Source organism: Temnothorax longispinosus, chromosome 5 (genome assembly GCF_030848805.1).
Source record: "Temnothorax longispinosus isolate EJ_2023e chromosome 5, Tlon_JGU_v1, whole genome shotgun sequence".
In the NCBI taxonomy this organism is placed as follows: Eukaryota; Metazoa; Arthropoda; class Insecta; order Hymenoptera; family Formicidae; genus Temnothorax; species Temnothorax longispinosus.
In genome coordinates, this window is record NC_092362.1 from 17,053,797 (window position 1) to 17,076,400 (window position 22,604).

Below are 22,604 nucleotides of genomic sequence, written 5' to 3' on the forward strand. Positions count from 1 at the left end.
TGTCAATAGAAATATATTTCCAACGGATAGAAATGACAAGTTTATGTTGTGCTTTTACAGAAGCCTTAGAACCAAGGGCAACGCATAGCGAGGGATTACATGAGGGAGCAGCGGACTCGACATCGCAAGCTGCTCTTGAACCTATGCAAGAGCTTCTTACAGTTCATGGAGCTACGCAGGGAGAGAGCAGCGATGCTGTCAGCATTTATACTGCCAGTACTTCAGTGTCTGGTAACGGTAAGTTTACACATTCTAATGATAATATCAAAATACATATATCAAAATACATGTATATAAATGTTTGTCATTTTTTTTTTCTAGAGTCAAGTTCAAGCAGAGTCAGCGCGATAACTGTGGTATTGCCCTGGGGTGCTCAAAAAGAGACGGTAAAGCCGCAACAAATAGGAGATATGGATCTAAGACCGGGAGAGTACGTGATGCGCATTCTCTTCGCAGAATTTACTTCGCAGGCGGAGAAAAAGATGGAAGCTGTTATGACAGAACATGTAAGCGACTATTATTGAAGCGATTGTCGTTGCAATAAACATTATTTAAATGCTTTATTTTCAGGAAAAACAACTGTCGAAAGTATTGCAAAGAGGAGAGGATTTACAATTCGATCAACTGTTATCGGCTTTCGGTTCTGTCGCCGAACATTGTTTACCGTCAATATTGAAAGCCCTTTTTAATTGGTACGAACGTCAGCTTGTTGACCAAGGTGGCGATCAAAAGAAACCTGCCCCTGGAAAGGAAGATCAAAAAGGGAAAAGGTAATGAGACAATAACAAGGTAATAAGTTAGAATATCTTATAAACATTAATAACAAATATATTATATTTCAGTATTATGTATACAATAGTATCAGGAAGTGTAGAAACAGTGGAAAGAAGTGAAGCAGATCTCTTACAAGAGCGTAGAGATCTTGCTGTCGAATTTATATTTTGTTTAATGCTGATCGAGGTTTTACGTCAATTACCGTTTCATCCTGGACACGAGGATTTAGTAACATATATAGAAAATATCGCTTTTAAACATTTTAAATATAGAGAAGGGTAAGTAAGAACTGATACATTGCAATAGGAATAAAGAAAAAAAAAGATAAAATCTAATCAATATTTATATACATGTATTTTTAGTATACAAAACGAACCGAACGCAGCTAATATTCACATTATTGCTGATCTCTATGCTGAAGTGATAGGAGTTCTGGCGCAGTCCAGATTTATGTCAGTGAGAAAACGTTTTATGGTAGAACTGAAAGAATTACGAGCTAAGGAACCAGGACCTCATACTACACAGAGCATTATTTCTTTATTAATGGGAATGAAATTTTTCCGAGTTAAGGTAATCATCATATTCCGCTAATATAATATTTAATTTGTATATTATTTTGAATTTTGCATTATGTTTTACTACATATTAAACTGCACAAAGTAACACTTTTTTAAATAATGCTTATTGTAAATTTTCAGATGGTACCAATAGAAGAATTTGAGGCATCATTCCAATTCATGCAGGAATGCGCTCAATATTTCTTAGAAGTGAAAGACAAAGATGTTAAGCATGCTTTAGCTGGCCTTTTTGTTGAAATACTCGTCCCTGTTGCCGCCGTAAGTGTTCCAGACTGCAAGTTATATTTCATCACTAAATAATATTGTATTTGTAATAATATTGTATTTTCTATTCTAGGCTGTGAAAAATGAAGTAAACGTGCCGTGTTTGAAAAACTTTGTGGAAATGTTGTATTCAACAACATTAGACATGTGTACAAAGTCTAAACATAGACTAGCGCTCTTCCCATTAGTAACCTGCTTACTTTGCGTCAGCCAGAAAACATTCTTTCTACAAAATTGGCATTACTTCTTAGCTATGTGTCTGTCCCATTTGAAAAATCGCGATCCAAAGATGTGTCGAGTTGCGTTAGGTATGATTAAAGTACAAATTTTATAGATGTAATATTTTTGGAGAAAGAAGCTAGAAGCAAAAAGTAACATATCTTTTGCATCTATTGTGTTACAGAGGCTTTATACCGTTTACTCTGGGTTTACATGATACGAATCAAATGCGAGAGCAATTCCGCCACGCAAAGCAGACTGCAGAGCATAGTGAATTCCTTGTTTCCTAAGGGATCGAAAGCGGTAGTGCCGCGGGACACGCCGCTGAACATTTTCGTAAAGATTATTCAATTTATTGCGCAAGAGAGACTGGACTTTGCGATGCGTGAAATAGTGTTTGACTTGCTGTCTGTCGGTCGACCAGTGAAGATAATTTTAACTCCCGAACGCATGAGTATCGGCCTCCGAGCATTCCTCGTCGTAGCCGATAGCTTGCAGCAGAAAGAGGGAGAACCACCTATGCCGCGCACTATGGGTGTCTTGCCAAGTGGAAACACCATGCGTGTTAAAAAGACATATTTGAATAAAGTATGTATCGTATACATAATTCTTATGGATATATCGAATATATCGAGTGATATTTTCATGAATGTGTTTTTATGATTTAGATGCTAACAGAAGACACCGCGCGAAGCATAGGAATGTCTTCATATTTTCCACACGTACGCCGAGTGTTCGTGGATATCCTGCGCGCGTTAGACGTTCATTACGGCAGACCTCTCATGATGACCAGCACTCAGAATATGAACAAGGAGCCGGACGAGATGATCACCGGAGAACGCAAGCCTCGAATAGACCTCTTCCGAACTTGCGTCGCCGCCGTCCCGCGACTGATTCCCGATGGAATGACTGGTGCGGAATTGGTCGACTTATTGGCTCGTTTGACAGTACACATGGATGAGGAACTGCGTGCATTGGCATATCAAAGCTTGCAGACTCTAGTATTAGATTTTCCCGATTGGCGACAGGACGTCGTGCTTGGGTTTACGCAGTTTCTAGCCAGGGACGTGCAAGATACGTTTCCGCAGCTTATTGACAACGGTCTGAGAATGCTGCTGCAATTGCTGACCAGTTGGAAGAACGCCCTCACGAGTCCCAGTATAAGATCTAAGGAACAAGCAGTGGATAATACGCGGGTCAATATACGAGTGGACGTTGGGATCAAGAAATGCGAAACGGGCCAGGTTTGCATTAATTTTTATTATATTGGAATTTGCAGGCAACGTACAAAATGCAATGTAAAATTTATTTCTTATTTACAGAAAATAGAACCTGTATCGAACATATTTTATCTAGTGGAAGGATTCGCCTTGGTTATGCTCTGCAATTGTCGTCTTTATCCTCGACGATTGGCTGTTCATATTCTTCGGGAAATTAAGCTTTTACTGAAGACTTTAGGTAATTATATTTACACGTATTATATATATATATATATATATATATATATATATATATATATATATATATATATGCAATCCATCACAATGTATGTCTTATATACATCATCTTTTTAGGAGGACCCGAAGATGATCAACCAGTTATTGATGTGATCGATGCTTGCTGTCCCGCCGTCTTGGAAAAATGTTATCCTATGTTACCGCCAGCAGAGAAAGCAGCTGCTGCGTCTACATCTAACGTGGATTTGCAATGGATAGCCGACAGAAGTAGTTGTGTTTGGACAGCTGGTAATATTTAATTTGCCACACTTTTGATATGTAAATCATACGTTACATTCATTTATATTTATTTTACGTTGCAGGCTTCCACGACGAAAACAGTACCAAGAGTTCTTCCTCGCTCAATCTAAATGGGGCCGATCCGTGGGCCAGTTGTCTATTTGCCTTTTTGGAAAAGGATAGAGTGCTTACGCTGTGTCCAAATGCCGTCGCTCATTCTTGGCCCATTGTCTTCACTCGTATAAACTCTTTGTTCTCGGTGGTGGATCCCACGTAAGTTTAACTCTCAATGTGTATATTGCTATTTAAATTTTGAAATAAAATTAACATTTCTGTCTTTGTATTTATACAGGCCGGTAAATGACAATCGAGCTTCGTTATTGCGCAGTTCGACGACAGTGAGAAAACCAGTGAACGAGAGAGATGTCTATATGCACATCTGGAAAAATTATCTGACCTTTGGATACAGAGTCGTGCCACCAGTGCCGAATCCAGTTGTCCGATGCGCCAGTCCGGATCTCAGTCTCAGGTAAGTTAGTCATATGAAAACTTACAGCGGGAGTTCAAATATATTGTATCATCTTATTATATATTATTTAATTTTCTTGTTGGTTTTAATACAGTATTCTTAATACAGTATTCATGCTTATTATGTATCATTTAAGTACATATAATCGCGTGCATCGCTACACTCGCTATAAATGCAATTGACAGAGTTTGAATAAATGCGAGCAGTAAAGTATCTCATTCAAGCATCTGCATTCGAGAAAACGTGTGCACACGATTTATGTTTATATCAATTACGTCTAGTCTGATAATATATTTCGATAAAACTTTGAATAACTATAAAAACTCACATGTTTAGCAGTAAATAATATATTAAAGCTTTAAATGTCTATATGAAAAGTGAGTCACGGAAGATCAATAATCAACTTGGTATTAATTGGTGTTGGGTCATGTTTGTTAGTGTCCATTATTTCATACAGAAATATTTTACTTTACTGGTCTCGTGGAATGTCTGTCCGTTAAATATTTTACAGAATCGTAAAGTTTATATTCTTAATTTTAAACGTTAATTCTCTCTCTACACTGGCACAGTTACTAAATTATAATTTCGTAATGTTTTACATTAAATATTAAAATATCTAATGTTATATGTACTCACACGATATTCTCTATCTGATGTTGCACACATCCAGTAATGGAAATTCTTCCGTCGTATAGACTGGCACCAATTCGTATCAAATTCGCGCTTTGCATTCGGGAGCGGAATCCATACTTGTTCTGTCCTTTCTTCCATCCATGCATATACATACTTCGCTTTATTTTCCGCAACACGCTACATCTCTCGCATGCTGTCTCCTATCGTTGTCTCTCGTACATGTACATCTTCCTCTCTCTTTCTCTCTCTTTCTTTCTGGATATTAGAGTAGTAGTCTCTAAGAAGTAAATAATATCTGATACAAGGAGCATTGGTGGTACACTGTATTGCATACTCTAGTGGTCAGCATACGGTGGAGTTTGGTGTGTTGTGCATGAGTAAGGAGTTGAGTCAGAGCCTGGAGAATCTCGGCGGGGCGCAGACCCTGCCGGGTCGGTTCTCTGTACCGTCCATTTCCGGCATCTACACCCGGCATAAGCGTACCAGGTGAGCCTGAGATTAACAATCGCGAACAAACGACCATGCTTCCTTCGATGTCACCCGGGATTTAAACGGTCGTTGGTAATTCGCACCTTCGTACCTTTTGTAATATTAATCTCTATTGAATCTATTTGTCTCTTCTTACTCTCTTAACGCAGCCCAGTTTGGTATACCCCCCTTTTTTTTCCATTGAACTTTCAGCTTGCGAACTCTCTCGCCACCCTAACAAGTTCTTTTCGCGCGTACTTGCGTATATACCACCCTTGCCTAGCCTTACGACCGTTCCCGATCGCTTCTTTTTCCGGAGATTAAACTGCGACCGGATATTCTAGAGCGCACAATTGTTAATTTACGAGCTTCGGTAACGTAACTGTGAACGAAACGTAGTGAAACGCAACAGTCTCATTTCCGCAGCTCCTCACCTGACAGTTTATCCGCGGAACGGGGCGATAACAAATCACCTGGCACAAACGCGAGTCCCGCGGCCTTGTACAAGCTGACCGTACCCTTGTTGAGATGCGAGGCCGTCGACGTCAGGGATGCCGCGGTGCAGGCGATTGGGAAAGTAAACGCCGATGCTTTAAAGTAAGTACATTATACCGTCCGCGATCGCAAACGACGAGAAATAGATTAAACTGTAAGAAGATTCTCTTCTTGACACAGAGACTTGATGGAGGAACTGGTACCTTACATCCGGGAAGCGGTCGATCGGAAGCAGGAGAACATGAGACGGCGAAGAAGACGCGACGCTTTGAGACTGCAGCTAGTAAGAGTACTGGAATTAATTGCAGAGTATGGAACGTTCGGTATCTGGTTAGTTCATACATTATTTTGCACTTTGCTTCTCATTTTCTTACTCAACGGATTTTAAAAAATCATCTGTTTTCAGCCCAGCGGTTTTAGATCGCGAGACGCAGTCTTTACATCCGACATTCGTCGAGTATATAGATGGTGCGCGCGTTTACTTAGAAAACGAGACCGACAAGGAAGCACCCGCTGTACGGGACATCAAATTGCACTTCTGCAACTTTATCAGGAAGATGATCAAGAGTTTTTCACGTAAGCGATTTTATTCCGATAATCCCGAATTCCGAAATCAAATATGTGTAATGTTCTTTAAGAGATTTATTAATTATCTTTTTTTTTTTTGTACTTTTCTAGTGGAGATATGCTATACATTGTTAAAGAGGGACTTAAGAAGAAATCTATTCATGCTCTTCGCTAGTTGGGCTGGTGTTTACGGCAGGCCGCTTACGAGTATATCGTCTATGCAAGAAGAAGAAAAGTCTTGCACGGAATTACAACTCTCAGCCTTGCAAGCTATGAGTGGATTACTCTGTTGCGGTTCCTGTTTCAATCCGCAGTCGCTTTCGGAAGAGGGTGCAATTTTGTATCAATGGCTGGACTTGTTACTGGCCAGTAAAGATGAAAAGGTAAGTTTTATCTCGTATAAGATTTTATCTCTAAACGCGTGCGCGCGTCATTAGCATTCAAGATTATTATGCAAAACTGCAGTTAATATTCTATTATATGTTGGATATATTAAATGTTAATACGTTATATGTATTAATATTAGATCCCCATATAATACGGGTTTATATAACACGGACTTGTATAACATAATTGGAAAATTTTAATATTTGTTTGTTTAAAAAAAAAAAAATATTTTACTGTTACATCTTTAATATTCATTTTATATTTTTTATAATAAACCGTTACATATCATTATAAATATGTGTTCTCCATATGCATACATAATCCATAGATGTATGATCTACTATGTGACGTATATCACGTACTCATATAACGGATTCATATAACACGCAACGCATCCCCTGCATTATACGGGGTTCTATTGTATTTGATTTCACATATTTCTATCTATATCATATCTCTTGTTTCAGATTTATACGCTTGCACGTGAAACCGTCGTGTTACTGCTCGAGGGAAATCCCGATATTGGTACACTTTTGGATTGGGTGGTGGATCGATGTTACACTGGCGCACCGCAGGTGGCCGATGGTTGTTTTCTTGCATTGGCAACAATTTTTAGCGCCAGGTACGCACGAATCAAAAGTAAATATAGAATAAATATTTTATACAAAAACGTTTATTGAAGTAGTGAAGTATCGCGTAAAAGAGTCACGGTGCGATCTCGCTCCGCGTGTACTTAGTGCGAGACACTACCGTGTCTCTTGATATTAGAAGAAAATACGATATATACATAGCGAGTAAAGAGACATATATTTCTCGACAGAGTCGCGGATATAAGCCGCAGATAGAATAACAAAGCTAATAAACAGTATGACAATCGTGAGTTTATGATTTTCTTTTCTTTAGGGAGTATCCTTGCGACCATTACACGAGTGTCATCAACGTAACATTAATGAATACAGGATGTCCTCGCGCTCCAGTTCACGATGCAGCGCTTCAACTTCTTCAACTACTGGATCAACGCTTCTTCGGAAATGTAGGTCCGCTTCCAGCTACAGAACTCGAAGCTGGTAAGCTTATAATCCATGTTTTCATATATGTGCACCGTAATACTATGTCGGTACATTACACATAATTCTCTGATTGTCTTCTAACATGCATTTACTCAGTTGTTTGAAACTGATGTTTTATTGTATCATAATTCTTTATTCACTGGTAGCTTTTGCGTCTCCTGAGAGTTTTTCTGTTGCGCATTGTCGGCAAAGTGCGGCCGTTTTGTTGAGGTGTATCTGCGCGTGAATTCTGAAACTGTAAAGAAACGCAAGATTTTATTAAATTGAACAAACCTGATCATATATATATATATTTTTACTTATTAATTTAATTCGGGATAGAAAATCAAACAAATTTCTCAATCAATACAATATCTGCGCACATATATTTTGTCATTATGTTGTCTTATTATAATTAGATAATTAAGTGCTTACCACACTGTTTTCCATGACTCGCCATCTGCATGAGAGTTCCACTTCTCCTAGTACTTGAACGCTTTGTACACATGTGAACCATCTCTCTGCGAAAATTCTGTCCGCTCGCGCAGTAAAGAATGAAATTTATTCCGAAACTCGTGTCGAATAATAATTGGCACATTTGTTGCGCCAAAATAAGCCATATCACTGATTTGCTGTTATCCTGAATTTAGATATATAGTGATTATTAACATTATACATTAACGTACAATTTTTTTAGCAGTACATTAAAATTTATCTAGATATAAGCAGTAATATCATGAGTCAATAAAGTAATAACAATGGGGAATAATATAAATTGTGGTATATAGCTGTTTAATCATGAAAAACATCTGATTTTGCAAAAGTACCGTACAGCGTGAGAGTGTATTAAATTAGATTCGATTAAACATAAAAAATTATAAAAAAAATGTATGAAATTCAGAAAAAGTTTAATGATACTACTTTATTATTCAGAATTCGCTTTTTAGAGCAAAAGTATTTGACTTTAACTATATTTAACATTAAATATCGATACGTACGTAGAGGAAAGCGACCACCCTGAGAACGAATGCAGGCATATTGAGGCAGAAGAACGCAGTCGAAACGAGCAGAAGCATTTTCGTGACTTTAGTCTGCGGCATTCTGTCCCGTGGAGTATGAGCCCTCTCGTTGGAAATATTGGATTCTATAGTCAAAGTTCTTCGGATGTGGTCGAGCTTGTAGATGTTGCGCGCTATCAGAGTATTGAAGATCACTATCAAGGTCAGAGGCACGGCAAATGTCATGACAATATCAAAGGTGTTGTAAGCGATTGCCCAGGACTCCCAGTCTTTGTCCAAGCCACAGGTCGAGTTTTCATCGATTTTGGAGAACCAAATCACTGGGCTGCTCAGCAGAATCGCTAATGCTGTTAGTCCCATCACTGTCATCTTCGCTCGGGCTACTGTACACAAGATTTGGCGACGAAGCGGCCACCTGACTGCCATGTATCGCTCAATGGTGAAGGATACTACGAGCCACACGCTGAGGAAGCTGCAGAGAGTGGCGAGATAGACGAAGAACTGGCAGAAGCCATGCCGATTGAATAGATTCACGTGCACCATTTTTAGCCAGGTCACGAAAACTGCTACCAGGAAGCCGCTATCGCTTATTGCTAGCGCTCCCAAGTAAATGCTGGATGAGGAATAACGTAGTTTCGTGCCGAAGAATACGCACATGGACAGACAATTGCCCAGCAGGCCCAGGAGTACGAGAATCGGCGTATAATACTGTTGGATTTGCTGTAAGAAATGGTCGGCTTCCTGATAGGGTCTGTATACCGTTGTAATGTTGCTACTATTCTCAGCCATCATCTTCACGTGTCGATCTCAAGCTGCCATCAATGAGAAGAAAAGCGAAAGGCAGTATAACCGCGCCGAGCATAACAGCTTGCGTCATGCATGATAATCTGAAAGAGCATTAGTGTCTCATACAGAAGAAGATAGAAAAACAGAGGAGGAGGAGGAGAGAGAGAGAGAGAGAGAGAGAGAGAGAGAGGATATTCTAAATATCTCGCGTTTTCTCTGGATCATCCACATGGGGACTTAATTTAGAAACTGAAGCAATATCAGCGGTGGTCGTTTGATGTTCGAAAAGCCAAACAGTTATTCAACGTTAAAAATCAGAAATTATTCAACGTTAAAAGTCAGAATTTTTTCAGCGAATTAAATATTCATATTTGGAAGAGATCATAAAATTTACAATTTTTTAATTAACGTAAAGCATCTCTAATTTAACTACTTTTAAACGGATTTTGTTAGAATTAATTTACGCAACTTCTCTAGTCGTATTGATGTCGATATTAGAAGACAGAAAGCGACCAGTGATAACTGATATATTCATATGTTTTTCAATTATTTCATTGTCGTTTGATTAACACAATCACTTTGCATTCTTATCGTATGTCACGAGATATAGTCTTTGCGTATTACGAAAACAAAAAAAGTTACGGGAACCTTGCTGCTTATCGCGCGCAGGAAATCCTTCGCGCAATAGATATACGTTAACAAATCATTATTGTGCAACTGTTGATTCAGATTATGTTACATATTTATTCGTATGTTACATGAATCTGTTATACATTGTCTGAAATTTCATATTATTGATTTATTTATTGAAATAAAGTAAAAATTAAAACACAAATTCGACACGCGTTTTCATCGATATTAATTTTATTATATAATTAAGAACTATCTTACAATGTGATGACAACTGCATAACAAAAATTCTTATCTTTTCGTGTTATCGCGAAAAATCCGATATAGTTGGCAATCTCGGTGAATGCTCGTTTTTTCGTAATGTAACTAACAGTAATAGTTCATTTTCTGAATGTAAATAATTACCGTGGATATGATCACAAGAGAATTTTGTTGATATGATTTCGTATCTTTGGTAATGACGGAGCTTCATATTTACTTCATAGTTACACTTCTGAACAGTACGCGTCAGAAACCGGCGAATCGGAAAATTTTATGTTTCTCTCTACTTAGCTCGTTTCACATATCTTTCGGGCCACACAATTCTATAGCACTTTTATAATGATTTTAATAATTTATGACCGAACCGTTGATCCAAATATAAATGGATAAAAATAAAATGTACATCGCTTTGGTATAACATTTTTAAATAATTTAATTATAAAATCGCTTTATAAAATATGATAAAATACTTTTCATCGTGCCGAAATAATTATAGAAAAAAATAAATATATAAAAATATATAAAAAGATACTACAATAGAATAGAACTAGATTCACATGAAACATTTTTAAGAGAAGAAAAGAACGAACATTTTTCTATTCTTCTCTACATTCTATATCTTTTTATGAACATGACGTAAACAGTCTTTAGTTTTTTTATTTGAATTAGATTGTAAAAAGAACTCGTCAAACAGGAATGTCTTGAATATTAATTAATGCGTACCTGTATGTTGATATTCAATAAATGAAGCTACATGTTTTAGTTATGAGACGTGCGGACGCAAGTCATTTATTGGACTGCCATCCAGATTCTAAAGATGATTTTGTGACCGGGTGCCGAGAGCTCCTTTTAACCGCGGTCTTCCAACACTCGAGTGCTTCAATTCATATACATCTCTCACACATCAACGATCTTAACGTTTTGTGAATATAAGATGATCCCTCCCGACACTTAGTTGGCACGGCAACGTGCGGTGCCGGTGCGAGATTCTTTCGTCAGCCACTCGTTAATATTATTTAATGAGATGTTTTTCATTTCAGACAGTCGCGCGACACTTGATTTTAATACCGCGATTTATTAACAGTAGATTGATTAGGTCTAAGTAAGATCCGGTATATGAATCACGTTATAAGTATTATCAATCACGTTAATAGCAGCGAGACATTTTGCTTTTTTTTTATTTTCAAAGGGGAAGCAACAAGTTTATGAGTGCACTTAATGATGAGAATAATTTGGATTTGGTATTTGGTGTACTTAGTTTTCGAGACACTAATGTATGTAACACTAATGTATGTAACACTTTCGGAGAATATATTCGAGTGCCGTCTCAGCTATTTCTGCTGGATGCTCCGACGCATCCATGGCTGATAAAGCTCGCTGCATCCAGTATTCCGGCTTCTGCGCATCAAAGTAATGTACAAATTCCCGCCTCTTCGCGACGCACGTCAATTTGCCGTGTCGCGAGGGAGAGATTCATATTTTCGCAATTTACACATTTTACCCATTAGTTACTTTTTGTTTTTACAAACTGTTACGAGATGTGTAACATCGACGTTTATGTTAAAAAAAAGAGTTGTAAAAATTTTTTATTACATATGAAATACAATGTCATATTTTACTAAAGATTTTTCACCCGCAAGAATGTTTCTTTTTGATAAAGAGTTATGAGCATGCGAACTAGTTTTTATCACGTTACTTCGCCTATTAATGCAAACTAAAATTAATAATCGTAAACCGATAGTAATTATTACATTATATACATTATAAGCAATCATAAATTTGCACAGCTTTTGTTTGCAGCTTTTAAATTTCAATAAAATTTAAAAGCTTCACGTTACTATCGACATATATATTTGAATTGGAACATACCGGTTCAAAGAAATGAATTAAACTTTTCTTATATGAAAAAAAGATTATATGCAAGTAACGCGCCCTTTGACATATCATGTATAAAATTCTGTTTGAGAAGCATCCGTCCAAAGGAAATAGGTTTTCATGAATGCAAAGAAATTGTAGCATAACGAGACTCATTCTCTTCCTGCAAAGAGAATATATTTAATTTGCCGGAAGAAAAAGCATGTATACAGTTATATATAATAAAATATACTTTTTCTGTAAAATATATGCTTTCTCTGTGATCAGGATGATCGTTGTAACACCAAGGAATTACGCAATGTAAATACATGATAAATGTCAAATCATATTGATTTGGTATTAATTAATTATTATTGAGAAAATAATCGTTGACCTTAAAGCGCTCAACATGTTTTACTGCTAAATGTCATCGGTATTGATAACGATAATAATTATTAGACAAAAAGTTTTGTAGGTATTCATTGTGCTTTCTCGCGCTATCATATTTCCTTTACAGTTCGTTAATTAAATGGTTTTCATTTATAAAATCTTTTATCAGCTATAGATTTTCAAATGAATTCATTCTTCTTTAATGGAAATTTATTAGAAATTTATTAATTATAAAATTTTTACAATTAAATAGGGATAAAACCATATCTTTGGTCGATCTTTGTAGCTTGCAATATTTTTGCTTGAATTTAAATACTTTTTTCCATTCAAACTGCGCACCGATTATTTATCGGTCTTGAAACATGGTTTTTCGTTGGAACAATAAATTTAACATATTTAAAGTTAATAATTTAACTTTTTTATATTAATAAGAACTTTAAATCACTAAAGAATTTATTGCGAAAAATATCGCGCAACGTGACGGGCGTCTTTAATAATTCAATCAGTGAGGCATGTTATTTATATTTAAAAAATTTTTTTCTGCACAATTTTTTAACATTACAACAAACAGATAAATAAAACTTTCTTTTATTGAATATATAGTGAAATTTTAACTAAGTCTTCATTCTATAATGAAATTTTAGAGCAATCTTGGGTAATTAATAGGGTATTTAACTTCCTTATTGATTCAATAATGTAATTTGGTATTTTATCTGGATTTCTCAGGTCACAACGATCCTCTTGCAAGCTCTGCCGCCACTGTGACTTCCGGCGGGCCAGGTCAACAAAATAATCCTGTAGGTGAGATTTCTTCCGGCGGCACGATCAGAGGTGGCACATTGGATGTCCTCTTGTCGACCACTTATTGTCGCAGCCAAATGTACCTTTCACGTCAACTGGCTCAATTACATCCGGAACTCACGATGCCGATGTTCAGCGGTAAATGGACTTCTTATGTTTTGTTAACACTTCACGCCTGAAATGCGTCACGTTGTCCCAGAAACTCAGCATGTCAAGATTTTGAGACAACACGACACATCTCGATGAAATTTTTAAGAAAATTATTGCTTCCAATTTTAAATCGAAATAAAATTTCATGTTTCGCTTTGATATTTTTGAAGTAATTATTTTAATGTAGTTGATTAAGAATACTGTATTTTGTAATTATTTTATAACTGTAATATCGTGGCACTCAATGTCTTACTATTATAATATTGATGTTAATTATAATTCGAGGAGGAAGGGATGTATGATAAAACACAATTAACAACTTTTGTGGTCTATTGAATGCCTCAGTTATAGAGAACAAGCTTTAGAATTATTTCCTCGCAATTGAAACTTTGTCTGCTCCTTGTAATTAAAATGAAATATGTTCTAAATATGATCTAATAACCTTTATTTAATATACACGACGGTATATATGTTTCCGTACTGCAGTTTAATACGCAGTTAAACATTAAAAAATGGATGCAAAAAAAATACAATGTAGAACATATTAATCATAAGTTATTAAAAACGTTTCATGCATGAAAATTGCGGTTTTCTCCTCAAAGCTCACGGTTTTTTAAATCGAAAAGTAGCGTATTTATTATGTACCTACATTTTATTTAGAACCATAAGAATGAAAAAAGACACTCAAGAGAAAAACGTCTCTTATATAAATAATAATTTTAATATTCCCTTAATATATATATTAATCTCTCGATATATAGAATTTTATTTGTTTCAACAGTTAATAAACACGCAAGAGATTTTCATGCATCTATAAAAATAACGATTATGTTAATTAAAGTGAAAGTTGGCTTTTCGACGTGACTTATAAATTTACATACAGAATGCTTGCTGGTAAAAAAATTGTTTTTATGCTTTTTATGAGCTTGGACATATGGAAAAGTCATATGTACTTTATTAAACTTTTATATTACATTGGTAAATAATATGGTAGAGTTATATTCTCGGTTATATTAACGGAAAGGAAATATTGCAAGGGTATTGCTTACGCACGGAAACGTGTAATTACAATGAGGTGGTCATAGAATGTTCGCGGGATTTAACAGAGTTATCACAAGTATTTGTATAAATAATTTATCACTCTAGAGGGATGCTGTCAATAACAATCCTCCTGTGCCCGCGTTTTTATCGATTGTTATTCCAGAGGCGGGTCGCTATCGCGTAAATATTACCGCGCATCTGTTTCGACTAATCGAACAGGCTCTCATTATATGTAATTTAATATCGGAGAAACGTCGGCAAAAGTGACAAATAGTAGAGCTTTTCTACTGATAGAATTGTACTGATAGATTATAAATGTATTCATGTATACCTGCACATTTACTTAAATACATGTCATCTCGAATATTAATTATTAGTGCCACAACTTAAACGTATAGAGATTCGCATGTGTATCGCGATATCGGCAAAGTAATGATTTACGGTGTAAAATTCATTAAAGAAGGGTACTCTTCTTGCTTCATTCAGTTATATTTGATGCGATTGAAGAGCTCAATGAAGTGAATTTAATTAATTTTTTTAAGAGAATTTGAGAAAATGAGATTGGATTAAAAATGTAAAATTAAAGTTAAAATTAAATGTGAAATTTAAAATTTTTCAAGCTCTGCTTATGTAAAAATTAAAAATCAAAGACTTGTAATGTTCTTGAACTAGAAATGTCGCATTGTTCGCAGAATTCGACTTCTTAATTAAACCTAGGAATAATGTAGGCTGATGGAAGGTTGACCGTGATCTGTCTGTTTAAGAATTTAACCTTTTAACTACAATCGCAATTGTTAATGAATCACAAGACGCATAAAGTTGCAGCCTCGTTTACATGATGGATCGCTGCCCTCCGCTTTAATTTCGTGACGCCTGCTTGACGTACTGCCAGTGTCATATACCGCGTTAAAGGGGCGAAGAGGCTCTTTAAAAAATAGCGGAGGACCGATGCGCGACGAGAGAAAAATATAACGATGAAAAATAATTCCATTGTGCGAATTACTATTTTGCACGTTTCCGCGGCTAACCAGCTTACATCCGTTCGCTTTGACACGTTCGAAGCGGCGAACACTTTGCTTCCGGGAATGGTGTAACGTAAAACTGCAGTTTTATCTCATAAAACCCTCTTGTACGTGATATTGCACCCAATAGCAGCATGAAGAAGAAGAAATAAAAAATGTATTTCAACTCAAAGAGTGCATGTCGAATCTGACAGTTATATTCTAGATATAATTAGAAAAAATTCAATATTTGATTCGAGCGTTCTCTTCACAACGCTTTTTATAAACTAAAATTTCTAGAGTTTACAGTTACGTTTTTCAGAAATATTGGAAATTATTATTAGTTTTAAAGGAATAAATTAAAAGAGATTATTAAACGCCAATGAAATTGATAATTATTCTATTTTATTTAAATATATATATATTTATTTATTTATAGGATAAAATATTTTGAACTAATTAACCGTAAATTGGCCGTATATATGTATATTAATTATAACAACGTATAAACATACAACATGTAGATATCGTATTTTCAAAACGTGGATGAGAGAGCCTGTATTAATCACAAGCTCATCCGCTTGCAGCAGATTAAAATTTTTAGAGATATACAAGTCAACGCATGGATTCACCAGAGTGCGGCAAATCTCACGATTTAGTTTAATATGCTACTTGTAAGGATTTTAAAGCGGTATTAACTGAACGAACAATCTTGTATTTTGTACACCGAGAATCATGTCACGCAAAAGAATCACAAAGGAGGATACGCTTCGTGACAATTGTTTGATACGTTAATATCTTTGAAATTCAGATTGAAACGCGACGCGTACTAGCTAGAAACAAATGCAGATATAATTGCAGGTGAACATACTAATTTCGCTATGTAATTTCGCACGTGCACACACACGCACGCACACACGCGCGCGCGCGCGCGCACTCAGCAAATTATTAGGGATGTCATTTACGAATATCGATGAAAATATCGAATGCCCTTCCACGTCTAGCTGCTTTAAACCGGCACGTTAAATTACGTTATTACGCATATAAAGCAATATTGGGGATGCGTTCGACCGTGTATGGAGTAATTAAATGCGAAATGGGAATCCGGCAAGTGAAAGAAAGGGAGAGGGAACAGTAATGCAGCCCACATTAAATTCATTCAAGCTGCAAAACGGTCGGTGTTTAAATATTTCCAAATCGTGAGATGAGATGAACGATGAGATACTCGGATGTACACATGCATTATGCGCGTATGAAACGCATTACGGATGAAATTTTATACCTTGTATATTTGAGTTAAGCTGGATGAGCTTGGCTATGAAAAAGACGTGCTTTTACATATTGTCGGAAAATTGCAATAATAAAGGGAACAAGGGAAATAATTTGATATAATAATTCGTTAAATCGTGGATTTATAAAATTTATAGCACCAGTAATGCTATAATATGTATTATTTTCTTCCTTTTTTTACATAGAAGCGGATTACACGCTTCCGTGTACAGTAATAAAAAAAAAGCAGTACTTGTGCACATTTCTCTTGATATAATTCTACCACATTATTTACAAATATAATATAGATCGATAATACAACGTATTATTAATATAATTGGACCTAGTAATTCTTAGAAATTGATACTCAATTTATATGTTTCAGAAATTACACATCGGTTTCAAACGGCCCGCAGAGAAGTTCGGCAACTGCTACTGCAATATTTGTTACCCTGGTTGCACAACATGGAATTGGTCGATCCTAATGTACCGCCGCCGTCCAATCCCTTGAGTTATTATCAGGTGAATGAAGTTTATTATCGTGATCAACTTTGAAATAGCAGCGCAGCATTTTGCTTTGAAATTTTAGAAGTCTGTGCTCTTTGCGCTTTTGCTTTTTGGATATATAGTTTAATAGGGGTAATACACTCAGAGAAAAAAAAGATCGATATCCGGCGCCTCCAAGATCACTTTTTGCCTCCTTTCACTAAAAGTGGATCGCAATCGTGGTCCAAAATAATCCCGCCGGTGATCCAGATCATACGGGGGGCGTAGCTCAGATGGTAGAGCGCTCGCTTAGCATGCGAGAGGTACCGGGATCGATACCCGGCGCCTCCAACGTTACTTTTTTTTTTTTTTTTAATCTTTCACCGAAAGTAGATCACTTTTCTGAACTTGATTGATCATGCTGCAGAATTGCATTATCAGGGGGCGTAGCTCAGATGGTAGAGCGCTCGCTTAGCATGCAAATTCTATAACGAGGTTTCGAAACCGAATTTGCCTTTTGCTTCACAGGGAGGTCTGCTTTCATATACGCGGCTGGATTTTAAAAATGGTAAAAATGGCTGGTATTTTAAAAATGCGAGAAAGCTCTTCTCGCCATGCGCTGCCTATCATCTGAGCTACGCCCCCTGATAATGCAATTCTGCAGCAAGATCAATCGAGTTCAGAAAAGTGATCTATTTTCGGTGAAACAATTCGAAAAAAAAAAAGTAATGTTGGAGGCGCCGGGTATCGATCCCGGTACCTCTCGCATGCTAAGCGAGCGCTCTACCATCTGAGCTACGCCCCCCGTGTGATCTGGATCACCGGCGGGATTATTTTGGACCACGATTGCGATCCACTTTTAGTGAAAGGAGGCAAAAAGTGATCTTGGAGGCGCCGGGTATCGATCCCGGTACCTCTCGCATGCTAAGCGAGCGCTCTACCATCTGAGCTACGCCCCCCGTGTGATCTGGATCGTTAACGGGATCACTTTGAATCGTGATCGTGATCTATTTCCAGGAAAAAAGTTGCATATATAATTTTGCAAAATTTCTCAGAATTTATCTCATCGTTTGTGCGAAACAAACGAGCTATACGTTCTTGTGATATATTTGATCTTCATTGATTAGCTTTGAAAATTGTGAATAATCTACCTTTGAATAGAAGCTTCAAATTTTATCTTGAAAATTGAAAATTTTAGTATTTGTTCTTTGCACGCGCAAAAGAAACACATTGTTTTCATTCTCGGAGACACTCTCATCGATTTTATATAAAAATAATGGTTCCATCATTCTAGACACGGTCAACGATTTTTATCTGACGATTGGTGTGCTTGATTTTCGGGGTGAATAATTCCACATATTTGGGATCACGCTGGTATTCCTTTGTAATTCGGGAAAATTGGACGTGAATGGATGCAAACGTGAATGGACTCAAGCGTTTATTGAAACAAGTACCAAGCAGAGCTCCCGGAGAATGCAATACTGGAACTGTGTATCGATTTCAATGGACTTGCAAATGCATCAATATAGCAATCGCGAGTAATTGCACGTGCAACGCGAAAACTCAATGATAAAATGTGGCGAGCGTAGTTGATTCTTTTGCGGAGAGTATTGAGTGATGAAATAGATGCTGTGGAATTTTGATACGAATATCAATATGCAGTAGAATATATACAATGTATTTTCCGGGAAAAATGCGATATTAATGCATTGTAAAAATGTACAACAGTATTTCGTATAAATATGAGTATCGATGCAATATCTGGTCAAATTCTCTTAGAGATAAAGAAGAGATAAAGAATTCCCAGAAAAGACGCGACATGAGACTTTATCAAAAATATATGCAAATAACTTCGACAGAAATACGTGGTGAAATTTTTGGCACAAGTAGAAAGATCGATGCCAATTTCCAATTTTCATGCGGCTGTCGTAATAATTTACTTAATCCCATTAATGATGAAGGACATAGCTCTAATATTAGATGATCTAATTAGAATTCATGCGAGAACTGCAGAAATCACAAGTTGATGTATCAAGATCATTTTCCCCGTATCACGCTATTATCTAATGATAATCGAAGAGATTGTAGTCCTCTTATTGTAGAGAGAGATCGGGTGTTAAAGCCGCCGCTTTGTATGCGAGAAGCACCGTGATCGATACCCGACGTCTGAGATATCTTCTTTTGATAATTTTCCCTATCGTCAGTGATCGTAAGGGCTCTCTTGATCAGTTTGATTGCGAGCGTCGTAATTGAGATGATCGGTTGGAGTAATATGTCAGACGGTCGAGAAGATCATCCATTTAATGGAGAAAGGGCATAACGCCCATTGCGTTTGTCCTCCAACGATGCTGCTCAATTATCGATGATGGTAATAATCTTGATCACCCCGATGGCTAGATGGACGAAACGAGAGAGTTGTAATTCAAGTAGTTATATCGAGAGCTTTTGTGCTTGGCATGCAAACAGTACTGTAATCGATTTTCCGATACCCGCGCCTTTCTTTCGATACTTTTACAATTGTCAGTAATAACGACGTCGTGATGTGCTGAATGATCGTTAGCTTGTTATTCCCTTTTATTTTGTAAGCGTAGGATAATCAAAGTTAACGAACTAATATTTTTCAAAGTTAACGCAGCTACTTTTAATCCTTCAGCTGATTGATAAGATCTACTTTAATATTTGCCAATTTTGTGGGTATGTTCTCTTTTTTTTCAAATAAACTTTTTTTTCAAATAAATAACTTTAAAATATGATATTTCCTATGTTATAAAAAAGGAAAAATAGTATTTTAGGATAATTATGGAATTTTATGCTGTGCCCACTTTTGCAACATGTATTTTGTTGAAATAGTTTTATTTGCCCGGGGATTCATAAAAGATACGCTTTTGCATTTCCGCGGTATTTCTTAATTAATTTATGTATTCACAGTATTACACGAGCGATGTGACACGTGGAGGAACGCGCAGAGAAGGCTGGGGCAGTGCAGAAGCGACAGAGATGGTGCTCAATAATCTCTTCTACATCACAGCGAAGTTCTCGGACGAGCATCCTAAAGAGACGGAAGAGCTTTGGGCGACTCTGTGTGGTTGTTGGCCGAACAATCTCAAAGTTATAATCCGCTATTTGATTATCGTCTCGGGAATGGCACCTCAGGAGTTGCTACCATACGTGAGTGAGATTTTTAGAATAGGTTTATTTGCGAACGACAAGGTGATAACAATATTTAATCACCAGGCAAAGCGTGTGGTATTGTATCTGGCGCGGGCTCGTCCGGATCGTCTTGTCGACGAAATGATGACGGAATTGGAGACGGTAGAGACCCTGAATTGCTTGATCGAGCGAACGGAAACGCCGCCCTTCTATCGGCTTACCAGCATGAGAAAAGCCTCGTCGCATAGCGACGCGCCCGCCGCCGATCCTGCAAATCCTCCCCGTGATCTCGGCGTTGAAAAAGGCACCATTCATACGAAAAGGCACTCTGGCGAAGATCCCGTCAAAACCGGGTGAGAGATGTTTATTGAAATACATTACTTAAGTTGAGATTCCATGGTTTCATAATAAAATCTCTTTCATTTTTTATGAAAGCATAAAGGAATGTTGAAGCATAACTAATTTCGTGAAATGATTACTTTATGGTATCGCAAAAAAAATTAATCTCAAAAGACACTCGAATTCTTCTTCCGCAGCTCGAAATCCGATACCGCTCTCCGAGCACTCGCGGGGTTTCAAACTCCAAGGGCAGAAAAGACGAGGACTGCGAGCGGTCCGCCAGTTCTTCCAGATGATCTATCAACTCCCACGACGGAAGCCGAGGTACGTTACTCTATTGGAACTTGATTTATTATCGTAAAAAGTTCATAAATTTATATGATTGAAAGGTTTTGCTGCTCTCAACGACAAAACGACGAATAAAAATTGTATGAAAGCTCGAGAGAGAGCATGTAATGCATCTTAACAGGACAGTTCAACACGAAAGTAATTAATTATTTTTTTTAGTTAACTACCGACGAGTCGTGTTACGTTGCTCGTAACGGACCCGTTGGGGTGAACGGAAAGATGCCGTGCGTCGACGAGAAGTTCGATATTCCTCAACCGCATCCTTTGCCGATGCCGGAATACGGCGGGTACTTCGCTCCTCTGACTGAATATCTGCCCGATAGTTCTCAGCCGATAAGCGGATTTCACAGGTACGATTGCAAGCTACGGTATTCCATTAGCTTTGTCTCAATAACGCGCGTTAAACCCGATGTTGCTGTAATTCCTCAGATGTAACATCGCCGTAATGCTGCTCACCGACGTCGTTATCGACGGAATCCAGCTCGATTGGGCTATACACGTCCCCTTAATGCTGCATATAGTCTTTCTCGGTCTGGATCATTCAAGGCCGTTAGTGCGAGACCACTGTCGTTGCTTGCTGCTGAACTTGCTGGTCGTGCTCGGCGATCATCGCGATCACCTGGGCGTGGCGCGCGTGCTGCTCGCCTCGAAGACGGAGCAATTGGGATTGGGTTTGTCCACCCCGACTCTCCCAGTGCTGGAACACAATTTCACGGAGATGGACCCGGAGTTCGACAGTTATCTGTACGGTCCTCCCGCAGTCCCACCGCCGACGACACCACCACCATCGTCGTCGCCACCTCCACCCTCTTCGCCGCCGCCTCCGCCACCTCCTCCCCCGCCGCCGCCGCCACCACCTATGCCCCCCGAGTCCTCAGCGTCTCAGCCGGCACCTCCACCACCCCCGCCGCCGCCTCCTCCCCCACCGTTACCATCTTCCTCAGTTGCAGACGGTACACCCACTCACTCGTCTTTGTCGAATTCGACGTCAACCCCGCCGATGTCGATGAACCATTCGAATCAGACGGATGATAGTAAAGATTATGGAAATTCTCACTACGGTAAAATACCCGGATGTACTATACAAATTAATTTTTACTTTATGCTTATAAAAAATGTTATAGAGATAAAAAACGATTTTGCAGAACCAGCGGTGTGCAATAGCTGGCCGGCCTCGAGCGGGACGGCAACGAACGCGGTACCGCCTGTTATTGTAACGCCGGAGGACACACATAATTGGACCGGTCCTCAGCCGGGTCCCAATATGCCGATACAAGATGTCATTAAGTCCTTGATCAATTTCTTAGCCTCCAGGTATATGCACATAAACTACATGTTCGGGAGAATAAAATTTCTAATTGAATATTATCTTCCATGACA

At 37.7% G+C, this 22,604-nt stretch overlaps 2 protein-coding genes and 3 non-coding genes across 13 annotated transcripts in view; 2 read left to right on the forward strand and 3 right to left on the reverse strand.

The window, feature by feature from the left end:
- The window catches only part of Fry (Protein furry), a 33,063-nt gene that overhangs the window by 3,661 nt on the left and 6,798 nt on the right, over positions 1–22,604 (forward strand). For 6 of the 9 annotated variants that reach the window (XM_071779489.1, XM_071779482.1, XM_071779484.1 and 3 more), the window contains 28 exons: positions 61–237; positions 322–506; positions 571–770; positions 843–1,052; positions 1,137–1,344; positions 1,473–1,610; positions 1,690–1,924; positions 2,020–2,423; positions 2,504–3,079; positions 3,158–3,293; positions 3,410–3,580; positions 3,655–3,844; positions 3,924–4,100; positions 5,073–5,219; positions 5,628–5,798; positions 5,877–6,026; positions 6,103–6,272; positions 6,375–6,646; positions 7,118–7,272; positions 7,554–7,717; positions 13,366–13,578; positions 17,287–17,423; positions 20,316–20,555; positions 20,622–20,890; positions 21,074–21,200; positions 21,384–21,574; positions 21,654–22,285; positions 22,370–22,538. In XM_071779489.1, the coding sequence (XP_071635590.1) occupies positions 61–237; positions 322–506; positions 571–770; positions 843–1,052; positions 1,137–1,344; positions 1,473–1,610; positions 1,690–1,924; positions 2,020–2,423; positions 2,504–3,079; positions 3,158–3,293; positions 3,410–3,580; positions 3,655–3,844; positions 3,924–4,100; positions 5,073–5,219; positions 5,628–5,798; positions 5,877–6,026; positions 6,103–6,272; positions 6,375–6,646; positions 7,118–7,272; positions 7,554–7,717; positions 13,366–13,578; positions 17,287–17,423; positions 20,316–20,555; positions 20,622–20,890; positions 21,074–21,200; positions 21,384–21,574; positions 21,654–22,285; positions 22,370–22,538 (6,214 nt within the window). The remainder of the gene's footprint in view (positions 1–60; positions 238–321; positions 507–570; positions 771–842; positions 1,053–1,136; positions 1,345–1,472; positions 1,611–1,689; positions 1,925–2,019; positions 2,424–2,503; positions 3,080–3,157; positions 3,294–3,409; positions 3,581–3,654; positions 3,845–3,923; positions 4,101–5,072; positions 5,220–5,627; positions 5,799–5,876; positions 6,027–6,102; positions 6,273–6,374; positions 6,647–7,117; positions 7,273–7,553; positions 7,718–13,365; positions 13,579–17,286; positions 17,424–20,315; positions 20,556–20,621; positions 20,891–21,073; positions 21,201–21,383; positions 21,575–21,653; positions 22,286–22,369; positions 22,539–22,604) is intronic. The other 3 variants (XM_071779488.1, XM_071779490.1, XM_071779491.1) reach the window with 1 other exon arrangement.
- On the reverse strand, positions 7,306–11,812 carry LOC139813777 (thyrotropin-releasing hormone receptor-like). The gene is made up of 4 exons (XM_071779492.1): positions 11,119–11,812; positions 8,698–9,605; positions 8,135–8,339; positions 7,306–7,955 (listed from the first exon to the last, which is right to left on the reverse strand). The coding sequence occupies exons 2-4, from the start codon at positions 9,508–9,510 to the stop codon at positions 7,843–7,845; spliced, it is 1,131 nt and encodes a 376-aa protein (XP_071635593.1). The 5' UTR covers positions 9,511–9,605; positions 11,119–11,812; the 3' UTR covers positions 7,306–7,842.
- Positions 17,666–17,738, forward strand: Trnaa-agc (transfer RNA alanine (anticodon AGC)). Its single transcript has one exon. It is a non-coding gene; the product is annotated as a tRNA-Ala (tRNA).
- Trnaa-agc (transfer RNA alanine (anticodon AGC)) lies at positions 18,120–18,192 on the reverse strand. The gene has a single exon. It is a non-coding gene; the product is annotated as a tRNA-Ala (tRNA).
- Positions 18,274–18,346, reverse strand: Trnaa-agc (transfer RNA alanine (anticodon AGC)). Its single transcript has one exon. It is a non-coding gene; the product is annotated as a tRNA-Ala (tRNA).

What these genes read in the sequence shown, in the direction of transcription:
- LOC139813777 (XM_071779492.1), bottom strand. Translation starts at nt 9,510, where the DNA reads ATGATGGCTGAGAATAGTAGCAACATTACAACGGTATACAGACCCTAT. An exon ending in GGGTGGTCGCTTTCCTCTAC is followed by an intron (nt 8,340 to 8,697) that starts GTACGTATCGAT and finishes ATCTAAATTCAG; the next exon opens with GATAACAGCAAATCAGTGAT. An exon ending in GAGTCATGGAAAACAGTGTG is followed by an intron (nt 7,956 to 8,134) that starts GTAAGCACTTAA and finishes GTTTCTTTACAG; the next exon opens with TTTCAGAATTCACGCGCAGA.